The sequence below is a fragment of the Cyrtonyx montezumae genome, unplaced genomic scaffold (genome assembly GCF_038088225.1).
Source record: "Cyrtonyx montezumae isolate F1298 unplaced genomic scaffold, pur_monq_1.0 scaffold_25, whole genome shotgun sequence".
In the NCBI taxonomy this organism is placed as follows: domain Eukaryota; kingdom Metazoa; phylum Chordata; class Aves; order Galliformes; family Odontophoridae; genus Cyrtonyx; species Cyrtonyx montezumae.
In genome coordinates, this window is record NW_027071992.1 from 10,318,739 (window position 1) to 10,341,318 (window position 22,580).

The window sequence follows — 22,580 nt, forward strand, 5'->3', positions numbered from 1 at the left end:
GAAAAATAAATGGAACACAACTATTCTCTCTCTCTCTGACAGCCATGGGATTGCTTTCCCTGGGTAACTGTTTTATGTCTGAGAAAACATTACACAGTGCAAGGAAAAAATGTTATAAAGAAATGGCAGAATGTACAGAAAAAAGTCTTCTTGTTGGCAATGTTATTAGCAGAGATGCAGTAGGAATGATGATACAAGGACACATTTTGATAGAACAATACTTGCTTTTATTCCTTTTTTTTTTTTAATACTTGCACACCCTTTTCTCCCTGAAAACAAGCATGTTTATGACAGGTATTTTCCTCCATAGCTGTGGAGGGCACAATCCAAGCACAGCCATCACAACATCAGCAAATCTAATTCCGAGGAGCCAGCTTCAGCACCAGCCCACAACTCTAACAGAGGCAGTCCCAAAACTACAAAGGCTGCTCTGAAAGTAATGCTCCCCGCTTCAGGATGCTGCCCACACCATCAGAGGTGGATGTTGGCAATCTGGCAGTCGGGGCTGAACCTTCCCGCGCATCTCCTGTTACATCTTCTTGTCCTATGACAGCTGGCAGCAGAGGGGCACTGACAAAATGGTGTCTGATGTAGGGGTGTGCATGGAACAACAGTGCCGATGTGCATCACTGATGAAAGAATGTCGCACACTGGTGGTCACTGATGCTGAACGTTTATGGAGCCCAGCCAGTGGAGGTGAGCAACGTGAGGCGGTGGGCGGTGCGTGTCAGTGACAGTTTCACCTCCGCTGCTGCAGATTGTTATGTTATTGGCACGCGGCTCCTGTTTGTGGCTGGTGAAAACGCACAGCTGGCAGTTTAGAAAACAGCGTTTTGCAGCCGAGAATTTGCTCTGTCAAACAGCATGGCTGTGCTCTTTGTTGCTGTTGCAGTTCCCATGGAAATAAACAGGAGGCACAGACTCAGCAACTTGCACCCGTGAACTACCAGCGACGCCCGCTGCCCGTGCCTGGCAGCCGCCGGGCCTGCCGCCCTGCCGCTGTACGAGCACACGGCGGTCACGGCACCAGCACCACACCAGAGCACGCGCCCGGTCCCGGCGCCGCCGCCGCCATTTCCTCCCGTCAGGCGGCTCGCCATTTCCCGCCCCTCGCAGCGAGGGCGCCCCGCCCGCCTGCAGCAGGCAGCTCTCAGCCTTTGAAAGGACCGGGAGGCGGGCTCACGCAGAAATGTCTTATAGATGGCAAGGCTCCGGTTGGGGAAGGAGAACAGAATACAAAAGCTGACAGACAAAACGTAACAATCAGACGAAATATTTTTCTTTTAATAAACGCAATATCGAAGCTTTGACATAATAGCAAATAACAACATTCCAGGGGCAGTTCCGTATCCTGCACAAGCTGGCTGCAAGTTCTGCCCAGGCAGATAAAACAGAGCAGGGGATGCAAATCCTACTCCAGTAACTGCTCTGCGAAGGAATGACATCAGACTGTAACCCCATGAGCCTTCAGCTTGGGAAAACTGCTTTCCAAAACAGCAGCTAATCCTTTCTTATGGCGTCTGAATAATTCAGCAGCTCTCAAACTATCCATCCCTCCTTTTCCTTCCCCCTGTCCTACTTTCAGAAAGTTTTGGCTTCTAGTGGATATTGCAAATAAATCCAGAATTCTGCTCCTATCCGCAGTCTGTTTTCGTGTTCACACTGCAAAATCCAGCCATGCCTCGTGTGTTTCTGTTCGTTCCCTCCCTCCTTTACAGACCCTACTGCTTTATTCTGATCAGCATTATTTTGCATACACTCGTCCATTCACGCCACAAGCCGAGATAAAGAAGCAAGTTACATTAATCAAATCGTTGGGAATTTTAATTGAGACCCATGTTTATTTTGCAACAGTTTCTCAATGGATAAGATAAAACACAACCATCATTTTGAATGACACTAAATAAAAGCACAATTTTCAGGAAATAATCCTGCCTTTGGAGAAGTCAGAATTGAAAAGCTTGTTTTTAACTAAGAGCTACAGGATTACTAAGTGCATTAGAGAACTTCCTCTGAAAGCCATTCACTTAACGTTTTGCAAAGAAAGTTCTTCAGAAGCATGGAACTCTAATCTCAAGGCAGTAGTTGAGAATTAGGAGTCCCTACACGGCTGAACACAGAACTAGACAAATACTTACTAAACAAACATAACTTTTTAAATTAAATTAATAGCCCATTATTGTAATGAGATTGATTGTTAACACTGAGATCTGACACTGTAATTGCCAGTCACTCCACTGCTCCTGCTTTATCGGATGTGATAAATAGTGCAACGTTTCATGGTTGGTTTTACTGTGTAATATTGAGTAAGATGCTTATACTCCTCCTTTTCGATCCCCAGTTTAGCACTCATACCTATGGCTTTTTATTTTTATTTTTAGCACAATGTCTTTGTGTCAAGTGTCAGAACTTCATTTCAAGAAAACTAAGCCATCAAGAATCTGATACTGTATAGACAAGTTTGTTTAAACATATTCAATTTCAAAAATGAATATTTATAAAAGGGAAGTCTACTGGTAGCTTTCCCCCAGCTCATGTTTAACACAGGCTCTGATGAGCTTTTCCTGTTATAACTGTCCCTTTTAGAGTGTTCTATTATCCCCATATTATTTGGTTCCTCCCCCAACACTCCTCATAATAAGTTTAATGCAAAAAAATAAAAAAAAATCAGTAGATGATGATTTCAAGCAAAAATATAAAGCATTATAACATTACCTACATTGCCTTTTACTGAACTAGGTTCCCAAACACTTCAAGGGCTTTGTGGAAATTCCACCAGTCAGTGTTGAAAAGGCACAGAATTTTTGTGCTCCGAGATCTCCAGCAAAAATGGTTTTTGCCCAGAACAAAAGTTCAGAAGTTCCAGCTTGATATAAAGAAATGCAGGGACTGGTGCTAGATAGAACACTGTGGGTGGATGGCAAGCAGTCTTCCCAGAAAACTCAGAGGCACCTGATGGATCGTCTGTATGAGAAGCCACCAGATTCTACTAATTCTTCTGTCACTGGCACCCTGCAAATCTAGAACAACAGTTTGCTTCTACGGCAAGAAGAGGTGAAGTTACTCTTACATATACCCAGTGATGGTATAACAGTAATACAAGCGATTCATTGTTAAAATTCTTGCAAAGCTGCCCATTCTTGAGGCAGTTTATGTTCTGTGGTATTACCTGAATGACTTATTTTTCATGTATGACAGAAATTCATTTGTATATGAGGAACGCTAACTTTGGTCCACTTGTCCAGCTTCCAAAGGACAGCATATTTGAAAGACGACCACAGACAGTTCAAAAATCAGCGTAAAAGTTAACAAAAAATAATTTGGTATTATTATCCTAAACCTGCACAGTGTGGTTTATTGTCCTAGTTGTCCACCTTTGCATTTTTTATATCCACTAACTGTTGAGTTTTTAAGTCTTCAGCCTGCTCACGAACTTCCTTACCTGCATCATCTGTGTGACTAGCTTCCTTTCCTCCTGGCTCTCCTTGGTCAACACTTTCGTATTCTACTTGTTCGAGATCAGTGCCATCTATAAGTTCTGCCTGTACTTCTTCCATCTGTATTTGATTTACATGCTCAACGTGCAACTGCTCCACGTGAACTTCAGCACCTTGTTCAGTTTGAATGTGCTCAACTTCCAGGTAACTTATTTGCACCTGTTCTTGCAGTTCATCCATCTGAGTGCCTTTCACTTGATTGTCCTGTATGAGATCCTGGTGCATCTGTTCCACAGTTACCTGTGCAGGATCCACTTGTACCTGAATTACTGGTAGGACATGAACTTGCTCCACTTGTTCTATTATAGTCATTGATGTTACTGGTTCGCCTTCCACAGCTTCCACTGGGAGAACCTCTTCGGTCACTAGTCGTTCTGAAATATTATGCATGTCTTTTAGATGCCTTCTCAGCTCACTGCCTTGCATAAACCACAGATCACACAAAGTACAGTGGTTAGGTTTGTCGCCGGTGTGGATTACCAAGTGATCTTTAAACTGATCCCAGCTGTTAAACACACTGTTACAAACCTGAAACAAAAGACAAGAGTGAGTAAAACGGTACCGAAAGAGACATGTCAAAGTATAATGTCTATTTCAGTCCACGGCTTCACAGTGTAGCTTCTTGAGACACAAATTAAAAGAAAAAAAACACATGTTAAAAGTAAAAGCTTAGAAGTCAGCTTCAGATTAACAGACTAGCTATTTATTATTAAGAAGCATGTAATTTTGAGTTGGTACCAATTTATCAGTCAGTACAGCACTTAAAATTTTGCGTATTTAAACTCTGTGAAATTTACATAAAGAAGCATGTGCCAGAAATGTCTGGTACTAGAATTCTGGGCAGTAAGTCTTAGTGAAGTTCTAGATGCTGGACTTCTAGCCAATTTTGATCACAGCACTGTGAGGTTTAACTAGCTAGACTAAACTCTTGCATTTCGTAATTTCAAAAAAAAAAATCTCTGTAGATGAAAATCTCTTAAAACTGCATCCATGTTAGTCTTGTCCAGCTAAAAGTATCACCTAGGCTGCAGACGTGTTATTTTCACAGAGCTCTTGAGCGTACTTCCTTCCCTTCATGTGGCACAGAGAAAAGTATCCTGAAAATGATACTAGAAGACACAGCAGAAATGAGTGAGGCGCCAGAGAGAGAACAGTTGAAGATGCCTGTAAAGAAACAGGCTCTGGAATCTTTGTCCATTCAAGCATTCTCAGCTGCAGAAAGAAGCAAAGAGCATGTTTCAACACTTCTTTACTGTCGGCAAGTATTTCTGAAACAGAATCTTCCTTCTCCTCTTAATTTTCAGCAAGCGCACAGAAGGGTGATGGAACATCTGAACGGATAACTCAAGAAACAGGTTTGTGTATTAGATCTGATTTGTGATGTTAGTGCTATAATTTCTTCCCCTGAGCTCATGCTTTAGAAAGAAAGAAGCTGTACCACATGTAACATAATAAATATATAAATAAGCACTCAACATTACTTAGTCACACATGAAGGGAGTAACTATCAGTAATGCCCAAGCACTACCTGCTGGCCTAATTCACACCTCAAGACATACACTGAAAAGTATCAGAAGTGTTCATCATATGAGTGCACTTTTGGCTTTTCCTTTCTTCAAGATTTTATTTATTGGAGATTGAGACAAGATTTTATTTATTGGACAGTGTCAAAATTTAATTCTAAAGAGATAATTCAAGAAAAAATGTATTCAGGAACTCCTGTACCCATTGTAGGATGAAGTAACACTAAATTCACATTCACAACATCTGTGAGAGGACAACATAGCAGAACTTCCAATTAATTGATGTCTAAGAAAGACACATAATTCATTTGTTCATCTCCTCGAATATTCACTGCTTTCTGTAAATAAGATCTATTTCTTTTGTAACAAATAAAACCCATGTCCAACAGTTTTCTTCACCACAAAACCACATCTAATTTCAAACCACTGCATTTCTGTCAACAGAATAGGGTGAGAGCCTTAAGTGTGTGTGGAAGGGAACTGTATTCTTATTTGAGATTGGAGCAGCACTGGAACAGCAAAATGCCAAAACAAACAAACAAACAAACAAAAAAACAACAATAAAACTTCTACAACCAACCTCAGTTCTCATATTTTCTAGCTTCTAAAAAGCTGATTCTCAAAAAGTTACTTATCATTCTTCTCAACGACTTTTCAAACATTAATTACAGAGTGACCAATTACCTCCGGTATCTTTCTACAGCTTTTGTATTTGCTTAAAATATACTATGGGTTGATGACTTTACAGATAAAGTCAACAGACTGAGTATCAAACAGAAAAATAATAAAATAAGAAATGAGATAGTACTTTGTATTTTGGACTTAGGTGAAGCATGCACACAAGTGGGAAAGGGCTCGTTCTTTGTGTCAAGAACCTTGAAAAGATTGCAGAAATATGAAGAAAATGCTATGAAACATCGTATGCATTTTAAAGAGAACTATCTAGATATAAGAATTTATCTGCATGTTGTTGAACGTGATTCTTATATTTATTGTTATTAAAGTAGTTCTTGTTGACATAAGCCTACTCCCATTGCCTTCCCTGCTTAGTACACCCACACTCCCAGTACAGGATGGAGATGTTCAGCCTCAGACTCTGCAACACTCATTACCCACCTGACATTCATACAGCTTCTTCCTTCCCTTTTTGGCTCCAGCTCCAGACTGACAGGCTGTCAAGTGACATTTGAGTGTGCTATTCCTGGCGAAACGTTCGTGGCAGTTTGGACATTCAAATGGTTTTTCACCTATGAAGGCAGATACAAAGAATTATAAGTGAATAGAAACAACCAGTCCTCTGTCAGCCTTCCCTTTTTCTCTCACTTTCGCAGAAAATGATAAATATGCTGTGGAGACTTGGCCAACTAGACTACTCTAAAGAATAAGTGAAAGACTTTCCGTGTAAACTTTGCTTATGTAAATAAAAGGGCAAAAGCCTAAGGTGAAATTGTGACTTTCGTTTAGAAAAAACCCAACATAATTGCTGGTACTGTTTAAAGCACATCTTAGCTTTATATGAAAGAGACTGCTTTTCTGTCAAAATATCTTAATGAAATAGCAGCTATTTCTGTCTTTTCACCAATATTTGACTCAGTGTTAGAAATTATACTGACATATTAAAGGAGTTATTAAAAAAAAACAACAATCCATGAGGTTGTATTTTTAACAACATTAACAGCTGAAGCAGGCAGGAAATCATTCATCAAATAACAATGGATCAGCTTTAAAAAGAAAAGGAAAAAAGAAGGGAAACAAGAGAAATCAGAGGAGGACATAGACAGAACAAGTGAGATAAAAATTCCTTTCTCTTTGGTCACTTTGTTTCCAATCCAGTATCAAAAACCAGGAGCATTTTCTGCTGGGAAGCCAGCTAAAAGCAGCAGGAAGAGCTGAAAACAGGTCTGGTTTGCTCTTCTCCATCAAAAGTAGTATATTGCTATTTCTGCCATCAAGCAGCAACAAACAAGTGCTATGTTTACTAACTTCATCATGCGCAAACGCAATGAAGTTCAAGGAAATGAAAGCATTAAAAATCAGGAACAGTATGCTTCTTCTCCAGGTCTGCTGATTAAGCTGGCATCGATGTAACTACAGAAACAAACTAGTTAATGAGGCTGAGGCATTTCGGAGAACGTAAGAACCTGTGTTAGCTAAAATAAGTTTAAAAGCCTGCAGTTTGAGAAAGGTCATCAACACCAACTGGGGGAGAAAGCCAACAAATCTGTAACTTTGGAAATAAAGAAACAAAGAAACGCCTACATAGCTTTACAACAGAAATCTAGAAGTAGCCTGTAATTCTAGCTCACGCAGCTGGGGACTACAGAAAAAGTAAAATCCCTGTAATGATTACAAAATGCTACGTTTTTGGAGTGTATCGTGTAAGTAATGCAGAGCGTGCTGACTGCCATCAGTCTGCCACACCAAAGATCACAGACTTCACACAAGCAGCCACACACATGGATAAGCCAAGAAGATGACAGAACAGCATAAAACTCACAGCACAGAATTACACTTGGTCTGTGATCTGGCCACATTTAAATAGTTCCTTGCTGCAAGCCACTGCCCAGCCACGGGCAGATTTATTCCACTTTTACTTAAATTTCGCAGTAATCTCCAACACATTCTGACAAATGTACAAATGAGTGACAATTCAGTGATAACAGTGGCAATATCCAAGAGCCAAGGTGAATGACTGCACAGTGCCAATCAGCACCACAACCCAAGCTGTTCTGCAGAGGGATAGTGGGGAGCACGGGAAACTCCTCCACTTCCATCTTCACTCATGAGCACTAAAGTTAAAAACAAAACAAAACAAAACAAAAAACTATAAAAACTAGATGTTTAACTTTGAGAAATATTCAACAGACAGAATTCTCAGTAAAATCAAAGCAAGCAGAAGTTCTTCTCTCTCTTTCAGCTTGGGGATATAAGCTTTGCAAAATCCCAGGATTAGACAAGCATATTGAGAGTGGCAGCTCTCTAGGACTGACTTCTGTATGAAGAAATTGCCCTTCTTGTTAAAGTCAAATTACATCTACTGACTTCAATTGATATATATCTGTATGGGAACTGCTGAGCCACAGCCTGAACCACTGAATGAGTACCTGAAGGAAAGACCCTGTCAGCATAGAGGAAGGCAATTCTCTTAGACCTCATTTAAGGGCTGAACACCACTGAGGAATAATCTCTTGTTAGAGATCCATCCTCGGTGGAGTTTGAGCCTAGATCTTTGGAGATGGGTGAGCATTCATTTTCCTTATTTTTGTAACACCTCCTTGTGTGTGCTGATCTCTTTGCCTTTACAACCCTTACAATGTCATGTATATGCAACCTTGCAGAACTTCTGTCCTGAGAGTTACTTTTGACTGGCAAGTGAAATCTCATTCATTCTCACAGAGGGGGAAAAAAAATCATTACACCACACCAAGAAAATTTCTATGTTTATGAATTCCGGAGGTGACTTTATCAGTACTTCCAGAGGTTTGTGACATGCAGATCAATCTTGAGGGTTTTTTTTATTTTTTAAGAGAATTCTCCAAGCAGTGTATGTGTGTGTTAGAGAAAAGCACCATGGCTGACCTTTCTTTTACTAAGATGAGAACAGCTTTTGTTAATGTCAAATTCCTACACTAGAATTAACAAAATTAATAAATATCTTATTTCTTCTGCACCTGCTACCTGAATGTTATTGCTGGTGCTGCAATATGAAAAGCACCAGGATGGGGAAATTTGTAGGACACTTTCTCCCTGAACATTTAATTTCATTGTATATGATATTCAACCAGTTCCATACAGAATCCAGTTTAGAATGCCTTTTGCATAAGCACGATTTTTCCCTTAGGAGACTACAGTTAAGTGGTATAATAAGATGTGATTTTTAAGGTCAATACTTCCAAAACATTTAACCAGAAGTAATTACATTCTGTGTGTTATAGTTGTGGCAATAAGTGTTGATAAAGATTTCTGTATTGCTTGAGTTCTCTGCTAAATTGCTTTGTCCTGAAATCCTGCCACATCTGCTACCACCTGAAGGAAATATTTAAGTTACTGTTAATCTGAAAATACCTTTGTTATACAGCCTGTAGTAGTTTAGTCATATTGAAGAAACAGTTCCTACCTTATAGGAAATATGAATTTTCAAAGAACTTTCTACAAATGTATAATTTAAGGGGTTACTGGGAGTAGACTAAATAGAATGTCATAGGTAAGATTCAGGTGTCCCATACATAGCTTTGAAGTTCCAGATAAAAGGCTTTTGCAACAACAGAATGTGAAGAAATACAACTGCTGCCCTCCATCAAATTCTAAGTGACATATTAAACAAACTCATCTGGAAGATGAGTTTACATTCAAAGAGTTATCTACATAATGCTTAATATCCACTCTGACATTTCAATGACATGAAGTAGTATGTTAATCTCCCATGCTATACGGAAGAAAGAAGGAGCATAAGTCATCCTTGTAGTCAGAAGACATTATTCAGATTTCAAAAAGGTAGACTTTACAACAAGAGTACTGCCATCACTTTTACCAACAGTAAAAATGTTTAATTAACAAACAAAATCCAACTGCAGATGACAAAACTGTAATTGCAGAATATTTCACACTGACATGCTCAAAGTTTGGATACTATCTGAGCGGAAGAATATATCAGTAGAATTGTAAAAATAAAAGCAGCTACTCAGTTTAGTACTTTCAAAGAAGTACATATGCCTCACAAAATCATTAATAACAATGTTTAATACACTCAAGAAGCTTCATTAGGTCTTTATGCTTTGGGTCTGTATTTTGAATAATTAAAAAAAAATCTCATTCCTCAGAAAAAAAAACACCACGATCAGCACAGAATCATAAATATAATTCTACGATTCTTTGATTTCAGTGTTAACTAGATGACCAATATCTCCAGCACTCATGTGCTCTCTTCATCATATTCTCAGCTTCCTCAAAATAAGAAGAAACACAAAGTGCTGGAGCCAAAGCCGCAACTACATGACTACAGCAGTGTTCTTACCTGTGTGCTTCCGGAGGTGCTCTTTAAAATGTCCAAAGTGGTCAAACTGCTTATCACAGTACTGGCATATATGTATTTTTTTGCCAGGTCTTTGCTTCTTAGGGGCACCACCTTCATCAAGGTGGTAACAGGTGAGGTGCTGTTTCAGAGCATTCTCTCGTAGGTACCTTTTATTGCATATGTCACACTTGTAACTCTCAGTAGAGTGTGTTTTCATGTGTTCCTTAAAATGGTAAAACAATTTAAATGAACGGTTACATTTCTCACAGTGGAATAAATTGTTCACGTGTGACAGTTGAAGTTCCACAATTTCAATACCTTCTACCTGTTTGCATGAAGGATCAGCTGCACTGTCAACTTTTTCTTGGATCTGGCATTTTCGCTCTCCCTGACGATACTTGCTAGTGATATCTGCCAAAAGGGCCAAAGCAGATTCATCAGATGTACCCGTTGTCTGTATGTACTTTATGGACTGCTCTGCAGAAGCTACTTCCTCAAGTGTCTCGATGCTATCTTCTTCTACTTCAATTGTTCCCTCTGCAATCTCAACTTCAATTTCAACAGGGTCTGATTCTGCAGACGGTAGTGATTCTGTGATAACATTAGATGTTTCAGCTATCTTCCTCTTTTTCAGTTTAGTTTTACCTTCAGTTTGATTTGATTCTAAAGGTGACGCATTTTCTTTGTTCCTGCAAAGCAGATGCATGAACATGGTTAAGATCCACAAGCACGTACACCACACCTCCTGCCTGATACCAAGCTTCTGCATTAAACGCCTTCTAGGTGCTTCTCAATGACGCTGAATGATGGTTGACCACATAACATGAGTGCATTGTATCAGGTTTTCTCCTTATACTGTGCTCCTTAGAGCTGTAAAATGCTGTTGAGCTTTTTACATAAGGTTACCACAGTCAAGTGTTTTACAGAGCTCTGCTTGAATACTATGAAACACATCAGTAAGAAAGACCAGTTAGCCTAATGGCATAAGCTATCAGAGAAACTTGTGAAATTTTGTACCTTTTTGTTATCAGAAATAAGATCCAAGTTCTTTCTATGTTATTGATCTCTTAAGCTCTGGAGAGTATGCTATTGCCTGCGGCACTTTTAAGTTAGAAAACACTGAAACTCTACACAATGATCATTGCTAATATCTTGTACTTCAGGAAAGAACACAAGGTAACAGCAGAGGAAAAAAAAATGGAGAAGGCAGTGAGAGGTGTAAAGAATATTCTCATTTAAGTTTCTGGTCTTACTGGCCAGTTCTGTTTCTCTTTTCCCTGCATCACACATACATACAATGTTCTTTGTCCAAGATGTCAGGAATACCATCCCATGCCAACCTCAGACAGAAATGAGTGAGATTCTTTTAGAGTCTGACTTACAAGATTACCCACAGCACTGAAGTTTTAATCCCAGATTTTCAGATAAGAAAATGGGCAGATATCATCTCAAATCAGATTGATAAGATTAATCTAATGCTTTTGCCTTCCTCTGCAGTCTGATGAATTCTTTCATGAAATCTAGTACCTATAGCTTTTAGCTTTCCTAGTAATAGATAAGGCTTCCCTTCCAACGTTTTTATTCCTGCATGTCATGTGTCAGAAATATGCAGCTAATGACACAATGCAGGATATAGCTTATCAAATAACACCTTACAGTATTCAGATACAGGAATACAGCACATATAAACTTATCTGTTGTGGATTTCTGAAGTCTAGAAATTCTAGAGACAAGTTTCTTTGCATATTACTGCAAGGAGTTCCAGGATCGTAAACCAAGTACTCTTGAGAGCAGCCCTGCAGAGGACTTGGGATCCTGGTGAACAAAAAGCTGGACATGACGCAGCAGTGTGCATCTGCAGCCCAGATAGCCAAATGTATCCTGGACTTTAAGCAGTCAGCTCTGGTACAGATGTGTTCTGCAGCAGAGCAGCAGATCATGGTGTGAGAAGGCAGACCTGAAACTGAGGAGACCCCAGGGCAAATAACAAGAAGCACTGACTACCAGAGTGGGCAAAAAGGGCAAAGCAGTTTGCAGGGCAGTTCATGCAGAAGGGTGGGCAGCAGCCTTCAGAGAACAGCAGGGAGCTGTGCTCTGTTGAAACAAACATGGTGACCACCAGCTGCAATGGTTGAGCTCAGGCACAAACACAAGATGGAGGGCCACAGCTGTTCTGGGCTGACATATGCATCTAGACAGAGCTCCCAAGGAGGGACAGAGCCTTTGGTTGTGACGAACTTCAGAACCTGTAAGTCCTTCCAGGGCCCAAGGGCAGAAGGGTGTGTCACGGCTTAAAGTGCACCCAGCTCAATGAACTTTCTGAGCAGGTGATGAAGTTGTGTGAGCAAATCACCAGCCTGAGAATTATCCAGAAGTCTGAAAGATACTGATGCATGTTATTGTGCAGTGACATGGGCAGACTAAGTTTTGGCAAATCGAAGAAGCTAAGTTAGGTATATAATACTGACCCAGTTATTGTAGAAGAGGGCAGGGCCCCACACAAGAAGCAGGTTCTCTGAGCCTTCTTAGAGGTTCTCTGACAAGGAACAGCACTTCAAAATACTAGCAGATGGCTCTAGTAAGAAGACTCTTAAGACTAAATTTCAGTGTTTTAAGAGAAAGAAGTTTACATATTTACCTGATTTCAAGAGCTTTGATTGCTTCTAACATCTGTAGATATTCAGCTGCTTTCCAAACATCATTTGCTTCTTCCTCACCTTGGACCATTAGTTTTGCTGTATAGGTGAATTCTATTAGGTGACGAAACGCCATGTTACTTACACCTGTTAAAGAAAAAGAAAAGCAAATTACCAAAGCCTTTATCTTATGAATCTTGCACACTTGCCTGCTCAGAATTTTGCTCACAATTCTCTAGCTGCCAGTTTCATAAACTGATACCATGATGGTGTCATTTTGGAATAACAAGTCTGGTACAGAAACATGGACATTTGAAACAACTACAGAATAATAGCATGGCAAAGATAAAAGCATGGGAAAAATAAGATGAATAAAGACCTCTTTATGCAATCAATTAAATAAATCAGTTATATTTGTGTATATATACACAAAAAAATAATCTCTCTCTCAGATGACTTCTGACCAACAAGTTACTAGAAATATAAGGATGGCTTCATGAAATTGCTCCCTGCCTGCAAGGGAAGTAGTGCTCCGTGTCTGGCCTGTTCTTGCACTACAACTAAGGCATCCACCACTAGCCATCACTGGGAGCCTTTTCTACGAAGGGAATGGCTTTTATCAAGCAAAAGGCCAGGCTGTATGTCCTAAAAAGTTACAGGAACTGTGGTCTCATTAAGCACATACTGGGGAAAAAAAAGCACACAAAAAAAACCCAACAACTCAGGATCTCTGACTCTCCATTCCAAAATGTTTAATTCATGACTGTTCTTTGTCTTCATAATTGTATTTAAAGGGAAGCTTTTTCCAGTGGCAACAGCTACCTCAGAGCAACTCATGAGCTGAAACCTTAAAAATTAACTGATATCATCAGGCGTGGATGTCAGCCTATATTAAGGATACTACGTTAATTACCAGCTCCAGTAGACAACTCTGAAAGCTTTAATTGACTGTAATCAGATTACCTTCAATCTCCACCAATGGCTCCTGAGTGAAATCTTGGAAGAATCTGTAGAAGAACTGGCTACAGGCAGCAAGAACAGCCTTATGAGCTTTGAAATGGTGGCCTGCCAAGAGAGAGAAAAATTTATGATAACACCTTCCTGATTTATACTGCACAGTAAGTGCAGATGAACAAAAGAAAACGTATTTTACAAATCTGCCCTAGCAACATACAGCCAGCAATACTCATCAGCAGACAAGGGAAGCGCCACTTATGTTTCCTATCTGGACTTCAGTGAGGCCTTTGACAGTCCCCCTTAACATTCCTCTCTAGAAATTGCTAAGATATGGATTTGAAGGGCAGACTGTTCAATGAAAGAAAAATTAGCTGCAAGATGGTATCCAGAGAGTGGTGGTCAATGGCTTAATGTCTGGATGGAGATCAGTGACAAGAAGTGCTCCTCAGAATTCAGTACTGGGACTGATGCTTTTAAAAATCTTAAACAGAGACATCAGCAGTGGAACTGAGTTCACTCTCAGCAAGTTTACTGATGACACTGAGCTGTGTGGTGCAGTCAATATGCCTGATGGATGGTATGCCATCCAGAAGGACGTAGACAGGCTCAGCAGTGGGCCTAAGTGAGCCTCATGAGGTTCACTACATTTAAGTGCAAGGTCTTGCACCTGGGTCATGGCAACCTCCACTATTAGTACAAGCTGGGGGGGGTGGAGCACAGCCCTGATGAAAAAGATCAGGTGGATACTGGTAGGTATCAAGCTGGACATGAGCCAGTAATGCACCCTCACAGTGCAGAGACAACCCTATCTTGGGCTGCACCAAAAGAATTGTGGTCAGCAGGTCGAGGGAAGTGATCCTGCCCCTCTGCACTGGTGAGACTTCACCTGGATTGCCGTGTCCAGATGCAGAGCTCTCAGTACAGGAGGACCTGTTGGAGCCTGTCCAGAGAAGGGCCATAAAAATGACCCAAGGGATGAAACACTTCTCCTACAAGGACAGGCTGAGAGCTGGAGCTGGAGCCTAGAGAAGACAAGGCTCCTGGGAGACGTGAGAGTGGCTCCTCAGTACCAAAAAAAGTGCTATAAGTAGGAAGGGGGCAGACCCATTATCAGGATCTGTTTGTCAGAACAAGAGGTAATGGTTTCAAACAAAAGGACACGAGACTTAGATTGGATATGAGGAAGAAGCTTATTACAATACGGGTGACGAGGCACTGGAACAGGCTGCACAGAGACATGGAAGCCAAGTCACTGGAGATTCAGGGGCAGGCTGTATAGGGCTCTGTGCAATCTGATCTAGCTGGGGATGTCCCTGTTCATTGCAGGGGAGTTGGACATCTGACCTTTAAGGCTTCCTTCCAACACAAAGGTTCTATGATTTAATGGATCTCCTTGTAATGTGGGATAGTACTGCAGTTGGCCTTTCTCACTTCATGCACACACTTGCTGATATCACTGGACTGGCCCTGCTAAAGTTCTGCAATTCAATAATCCGGAGTACTTTTCTTCCACAGTTCATCTTTTCAAATATTTATGGCAAATCCCTGTGAAAACCTTTTGCCTGTGTGTCTTGGAACCAGCTCTCAGATTTTATCCAAGATAGCCGTGCTTTTTACCACTCTTATGTACTGATCTCATTATTTAATCACTTCAGCAAGTGTAAACAATCCTTTAGAACAGAAGCAGTTCTGCTCTGTTTTCCAGGCTGCTCACATCCCATCACTGTATCACCTTGGTGCAGGCACCAACACTTAAAAGGCTTCATGGGATAGAGATAAGAAATGCATAGATTATAAGAGATGGCATAGACTACAAAGGCAGAAACATACAAGGAAACAGTTTTGAGGCCAGTATGCAGGACGTGATAATACTAGAGCACAAACAAACAGTACAGCTAAGTTTTGTGCAAGTACTCGCAATGAAACCCCAGCAAATGCAGAATACTAAACTCTTCCTCATTTGCTTTCTTTTTTCTAAGACAAATTGTCAACTGGATACACAGGTTCCACATGACCCTTTTCCTTCAAGTGAGCTATGGTGACCCTTTCAAGGATCAGGCAGTATTTCTTTAGCTGAGGCTGTCCTACTGGATAATGGCTATCTTCCTTGAAGTACTCATCCATTATAAGACATGTCTAGTGTAAAAAGAAATCTCAGGCAGTCTATCAGACATCACCATTTCCGATGAGATAAGAAACACTTATATCTCCATCTCCCCCTTAGACTAATACTTATGTCTCTAGTACACACAAGAAAGAAAAAGTGAGTTTTTCCACCTTATTTTAGCAACATATTAAAAATAGTATGCAGATACTACAGAAGCAAGGAAGCAATCTTCAAGCTGTTTTTAAGCAGTATATATACAAGTTCTCAGCACACAAGAGTCAGCTTAAGTTAGAGAAAAATATTTTAGCATAGTTTAGAAATACTTAACATTAAATACAGTACAGAAGTTACAAGTGCAATTCTATCTGAAAATATTCAGCCACTTATTTGGAAAAACTGAAGCACAATTACTAATGATTGCTGGAAACTCTGTTCACCCTAAGAGTTAAAATGAAAACCCACATGCAATTTGTAGCCCACTACATAACCAAGAATTTGTTAGCAACCCAGTTTGACAGCTTACAATGACAAACCCAAGTGTCCCAGCAGCTATCAGAGTTCTCTGTATGCCAACTGGTCCACATGCCCATACATACCATCCACAATTAGAGTGATGTCTGTGAACTGGTCCTGTTCACGTTGTTCGTTCAGTCTATCCAGAATAACTTTATAGTGTTCTGGAAATTCCTGGATGCATTCCATTTTTTCCTCAGCTTCCATGGCAGAAGGACTAGCCTGTGAAATATGCATTAGCAGAATATGAATACCATGCCACTCAGTAAATGCCACACAGTCAGCTTAGTTTACAAACATGAACCAACTGGCACTTTTCAGGGACAACCAAGCCAAGAGGTACACTAAAATGTCATGATAACAGGTTTCCCACATTTTAGCTAGAAAGTAGAAAATACTAGAGTTAATTTAGTATTATATACTTATTTATATACTTATTTATACTTATTTAGTATTATACCTTATTTATATATATCAAACAGCAGTTAACCTATATTCCTTTATTCTCCAGACTCAGTGAGGACTCACCTCTCTCAAAGCAAGTAAGGAATGGATATAACACGTCTGTAACTAACTACTTAACAATGCCTCATTGCTACAGTGACAGGATCTTGACAGTCCCTTCCTGCAATTCTATCAACGTAGCACAGTTGCTAACACTTCTCTGTTTAAGTTACATCCTATATCTAGTGAATATCAGATATTTACTCCATGTAAGTATAAATGTCATAAGGTAGCACTTCTCAACTTCTGAGCAGGTAGGAGCTGCCAGGGATTTAAAGAGTTGCCACACTCAAGAACAAAAAGATTCTCATTCACACATCTTCTCCCCTGCTGGGTGAAATATTTGTTGCCAACCTTTTGAAAGAGATATGTGTACCTGTAATTCTACGGCCCTTCTTCCCTTACTGATAAAATAAACATAGCTGGGAGTAGAAGGAAGGTTCTCAGACCTGAGGAGGGTTAGCATAACTGTCTGCGGAGACACAGAGATGCACCTCTGCTGCTTATGCAAAAGAACCTTCGGAGAAATTCCAAGCACTGCAGAGAAAGCATTTCATAAATTAACTACAGGAAAAATGACTTCAGATCTATGCAGCAGCACTCATCTTCAGCACCCACACTCATATGGCCCTCATGCTGAGAACACTCCAGAAAAAAAATTAAGACATTTCAGTCACATTAGCACAGAAACTTCAGTTTGCTTTCACAGTCTAACTCACTTTGAAGAACACACAGCTTCTGAGAGAAGACAGTGAGTAGGCTTTGAAGGAGACTTAAAGGGATTTGAGAAATACCCTTCTCTTGCACTCAGTATTGTACTCTCTTGTTACACTCAGTATAGACGAAAGGAAGAAAGCAGAATAGTTAGTATTACTGAACACAGAAATGGAAAAGCATGGCAAAAAAAGCAGCTGTTTTCAGGATGCTAGAAGAAACTACATGAGAAGTGCCCCATGTCTCCCAGTGCAGACTTTTTTTTTTGTATGTGTAATTGGAACCTGACAGTCCAGAGGGTAAACCTGTCCTGCGTATACTCACTGCAGCTGTGCTGCTGCCAGCATGCATTCCAGCTCCCTCATGTGGCTGCATAAGTTCTGTTTTACTTACAAGTGCATATACCAGTGTAAAGGACAGAAAAAGAGAGGAAAGGAATTACCTGGTAACTATGAAAACAAAGTTATTTTCTTACTACTAACATCAAGGAAAGGAAAATGTCAAATTTGTATTTTAATCACAAGCCCTTCCTTGCATCTCATACAAGCTGTCCCTTGGAGAAGGCAGAAGGGGAAAAGGGACAAAAAAACCCAATTGCTTATAGAAGTCAGTTTCTGCCTGCTACCAGTGCTTTCACAAGTGGGCTCCAGAATTCGAATGAGACTCTTAAAGGGGAGGATAGACCAGCCTGTGAGAGGTTGGTGAGTTGGAAGCAACGGATACTACTGCCTTCACTCATCTATTCCAACAAGCCTCAGACAGATGACTGCAGTCATGTGGGGCTCCACATCAAGTCTCATGTAGGAAGTTGTCAGCCATTTACTTCACTGGTTAATTCTTTCTGCTCTTTTCTGAGAAATCATACAAGGGTAGATGATATTAAGTTACAAAACATCACAGTATCTCAGGGGTTGGAAGGGACCTCAAGAGATAACTGAGTCCAGTCCCTCTGCTAAAGTAGGAACCCTACAATAGATCGCACAGATAGGTGTCCAGCCAGGACTTGAGTATCTCCACAGAAAGATACTCCACAACCTCTCTGGGCAGACTGTTCCAGTGCTGTTTCCCTTAAGATAAATTAGTCCTTTTACATGTTAGCACAGGACTTCCTATGTTCAAGTTTTAGGCCATTACTCCTTGTCCTACCACTATGCACTACCAATAACAGCCTGGCCTCATCCATCTGCCTCCCACCTCCATTTAGATATTTCTAAACACTTGTCAGATCCCCTCTCACTCTTCTTTTTCCCAGGCTGAACAGACCCAGGTCTCTCAGCCTTTCCTTAAAAGTGAGATGCTCCAGGCCCTTTATTATCTTTGTAGACTTCTGCTGGACTCCTTCTGGGAGATCCCTGCCTTTTTTGAACTGTGGAACCTCTAGATCTGGATGCAAAATAATATCCTAAAAGTACAACTAAAGCAACTTCTGGCCCTCGAACAGCATGATTTCCACCTATCCAAATGTAATTTGGAACTAAATTGCATGTTTTTGGGGGTATGTTACAAACACCCCAAACTGACCTCAAAATAATAATCAACAGCTCCCTACCAAACAGATTAACTTCTACTTCTTCTTTTTTTTTTTTTTTTTTTTTTATCAGTTCAATCTTTCTCAGAAGATTAAAAATGAAAAAAAAAATGGGGGGGAGGAGGGGGAGCACACAGGCCTGTACAATTTATGGGTAATTTATCACCCTGAGCTAGAGCAGAACTCAGTCACATTGCAGAAATTAAAAAAAATAGCCCTTATAAGAGTAAGGTTGACTGAGAACATCTGTGCTCCAGCGCAGTTAGGGAGGAAGCTCCCTCAGGGGTTACAGCACAGTGAGCCGGGCCGTTGTTAGCACTGATAGTTCTTCCGGGAGCACACTGCCACTTGGGTAATTTCTCCACCCTTTGTCAAACATCTTATGGAACGGGATGTGCCTGACCCGACAACGTGCACACCGATCCCTACACATCTACCTCAACAGACTGCCGTTACCTGCCGTGCCAGACTCGCACGACAACACCACACAACGCTTAACGGTCCCACAGAAAAAACAAAATGGCGGTTGGCACGGGCACACCCCAGAAGCAGAGCCACCGCCCTCCTCTATTGGTGGCAGCCGCTGCCAATCATCGCGAGTCTCCACCAATAGTAGTGCGGCAGCGAGGCCCGCCTCTCACGGGGCAGCCAATGAGGGCCCGCCCAGTCCCAGGAGCGGGAGAAGCCGGAAGGCCTATTTGGGGCCGGGGGCCCGCGGGGCACGGGCGCCCAGGGAGCGCCGCGGGCTGCCGCGGGTAGCGCGAGTGTCCCGCGAGCACGCCCAGGGTGGGCCCCGAGTCAGCGCCGGGTCGAGCGTTGCGCCCGGCGGCGCCGCTGCCTCGTTAGTCCTTATTACGTCATCAAAGCGCGCATTAAATCGATCTTTTTTCGGATCGCGGGCGGGCCGCGGCCCGGCGCCGCGCGTGCCGCGCGGGGCGAGGTGAAGGTTCTGCCCGGTACTCACCGCCAGGAGCCCTTCGCCCCGCCGCGCTCGCGCTGTTCTCGCTTCCTGCTGCCCGGCACGCTGCAAAGCGGGGCGGGCGCCGGCCAATCGCGACTCGCATTCCCGGCCTGCCCCGCGCGGCGGAAAAGAGAGTTGCGTCACCTCTCGGGCGGCGGGAGCGGGCGGTGGGAGCGGGAGCGGGGCGGACCGGGGCGTGCTGGGAGCTGTAGTGCGGGTAGTGCCGCCTTGCGGCGGTGCCGCGGCCTGGCCGACAGGGCTCATCCTCGCGCTCGTTGGCACAGCACGGCACCGGGAGAGCCGCGCGCTGCGCCGCGTCGCTCCGAGCCCACGCCCGGTGTTCGATGTTAAGCCAAGAGGGGCCCGTTGTGTATGCCCACTCGAAACGCGCGGTGGGGAAGCTTTGAAGTGCCGCCGGGCAGACAGAGACCGGGCACGCTCCCCAGGCCGCAGAAGAGCCACGCTGGGTCTGCTGCACCGCGCCGCAGCATGTTCCCCTGCACAGTGCAGCAACGCAGAGCAGCACTCCACCTGCCTCTTTCTCTGTTGGAAGTGCTGCAACTACGTGCTCTGACAGTGTTGCCTACAAAACTCCAGTCTACCAACTTGTTGCTGATGTCTCCAACGCTTCTCCCTAGTGTCAAATCCACGTGATGTGCTTTACTGTATTCCTTCTCCACCAGAAATTTGTTAGGGCACTGGGCATAGAGAACCTGGTGTCAAACAAAGTGTCGGCAGCAGCCAACTAGTTCAAGGCAGTCTGTTTTAGTACAGAAAGTCCCAGGCATCTGTGCACCATTATAATATAACTGTATAGAGGGAGTGTCAGCTTTATCAGTATGGATTGTTTGTAATGTAAAAAACATTGAGGACAAATGCATGTCCCTTTTGTTTCCTCATGTTATTACCTTCTGGTAATAACATGAGGAAACAAAAGACCAGTCAGCCTCACCTCTGTCCCTGGGAAGGTGCTGGAACAGCTTGTTCTGGATACCATCTCCAGACAAATGGAAGAAAAGGAGGTTATCAGGAGTAGCCAGCATAGGTTCACCAAGGGGAGGTCATGCTCGACCAACCTGGTGGCCTTCTATGATGTTGTCACTGGCTGGTTGGATGGGGGAAGAGCAGTGGATGTAGTCTACCTTGATCTCAGCAAGGCATTTGATACTGTCCCCCATGACATCCTTATAACAAAGCTAAGGAAGTGTGGGATAGACAAGTGGACAGTGAAGTGGGTTGAGAACTGTCTGACTGGCAGAGCACAGAGGGTCATTGTGGGCGGTGCAGAGTCCAGTTGGAGGCCTGTAACCAGCGGTGTCCCCCAGGGGTCCGTGCTGGGTCCAGTCTTGTTCAGCATCTTCATCAGTGACCTTGATGAGGGGATAGTGGCCACCCTCAGCAAGTTTGCTGATGATATGAAGTTGGGAGGATTGGCTGACATGCCTGAAGGCTGTGCTGCCTCTCAGCAAGACCTGGACAGGCTGGAGAGCTGGGCAGTCAGAAACCGGATGAAATTTAACAAAAGCAAGCGTAGTCTTGCACCTAGGGAGAAACAATTGCATGCACCAGTACAGGCTGGGGGATGAGCTGCTGGAGAGGAGCTCTATAGAGAGGAACCTGGGTGTCCTGATGGACGACAGGTTGACCATGAGCCAGCAGTGTGCCCTCGTGGCCAAGAGGGCCAATGGCATTCTGGGATGCATTAAAAAGAGCGTGGCCAGCAGGTCAAGGGAGGTGATCGTCCCCCTCTACTCTGCCCTGGTGAGGCCTCATCTGGAGTACTGTGTCCAGTTCTGGGCACCCCAGTATAAAAAAGACAGGGATCTCTTGGAAAGAGTCCAGCAGAGGGCCACAAAGATGGTGAAGGGCCTGGAGGATCTCCCCTATGAAGAAAGGCTGAGTGAACTGGGTCTGCTCAGCCTTGAGAAAAGAAGACTGAGTGGACCTGATCCAGGTTTATAAATATTTGAGGTGTGGGGGACAAAGTGGTGAGGCCAGACTCTTTTCAGCAGTGTGTGGAGACAGGACAAGGGGGATCGGACAGAAACTGCAGCACAGGAGGTTCTGCACGAATGTGCGCAAGAACTTCTTTACGGTGAGGGTGATGGAGCAGTGGCACAGCTGCACAGGGGGGTGGTGGAGTCTCCTTCTCTGGAGATATTCAAGACCTACCTGGACGCCTACCTGTGTGACCTGGTGTAGGGAACTGCTTTGGCAGGGAGGTTGGACTTGATAATCTCTTGAGGTCCCTTCCAACCCCTACGATTCTATGATTCTGGCTTTAATGCTGTCGTAATACATACATTCTCAGTTAGATGGCCTGTACAGACCATTGTCTTGATCTAGAAGAAATTTCATTGTATCAGAAAGCCACAGCATTTCTTTTCTGATGCAAACAATTATTTTAGGAATGTTGATGTCTCCTGCATTCAGATTTTCACTTTAAACCTAATTTTTGGTGTCAGCACAGTACCTCCAGTAGCTTCTGGTTTAAAGGAGAAAAACTGCTGAAGGTACCACTGTAGGACCGAAATACTGCACATTAATTTAATTCTTTTTCTTCAGTACCAATACATTCTGCTTAAACCATGAAGGAGGTGGTTTGAACTTTTCTTATTTCTTTTTT

The 22,580-nt window shown here is 42.6% G+C and overlaps 1 protein-coding gene across 3 annotated transcripts; it reads right to left on the minus strand.

Moving 5' to 3' along the window:
• Positions 1-1,802: 1,802 nt before the first annotated feature.
• ZNF131 (zinc finger protein 131) lies at positions 1,803-20,047 on the minus strand. 3 transcript variants are annotated; one of them, XM_065739941.1, is made up of 8 exons: positions 19,958-20,023; positions 16,331-16,469; positions 13,634-13,735; positions 12,673-12,817; positions 10,360-10,723; positions 10,035-10,257; positions 6,137-6,267; positions 1,803-4,025 (listed from the first exon to the last, which is right to left on the minus strand). In XM_065739941.1, exons 2-8 carry the CDS (start codon positions 16,452-16,454, stop codon positions 3,363-3,365), a joined length of 1,752 nt encoding a protein of 583 aa, XP_065596013.1. In that variant the 5' UTR covers positions 16,455-16,469; positions 19,958-20,023; the 3' UTR covers positions 1,803-3,362. The 3 variants fall into 3 exon arrangements, with proteins under 3 accessions (XP_065596013.1, XP_065596014.1, XP_065596016.1); XM_065739942.1 differs by having other exon boundaries at positions 10,035-10,723; positions 19,958-20,047; XM_065739944.1 differs by lacking the exons at positions 12,673-12,817; positions 13,634-13,735; positions 16,331-16,469; positions 19,958-20,023 and having other exon boundaries at positions 10,353-10,441.
• Between the last annotated feature and the right edge of the window lie 2,533 nt (positions 20,048-22,580).

Excerpts from the sequence above, each read along its gene's own strand:
- ZNF131 (XM_065739942.1), bottom strand. The coding sequence starts at position 16,454 with ATGGAAGCTGAGGAAAAAATGGAATGCATCCAGGAATTTCCAGAACAC. Across the intron at positions 12,818-13,633 it reads GCCATTGGTGGAGATTGAAG|GTGTAAGTAACATGGCGTTT; the intron begins GTAATCTGATTA and ends TTTCTTTAACAG. Across the intron at positions 6,268-10,034 it reads GCACCTCCGGAAGCACACAG|GTGAAAAACCATTTGAATGT; the intron begins GTAAGAACACTG and ends CTGCCTTCATAG.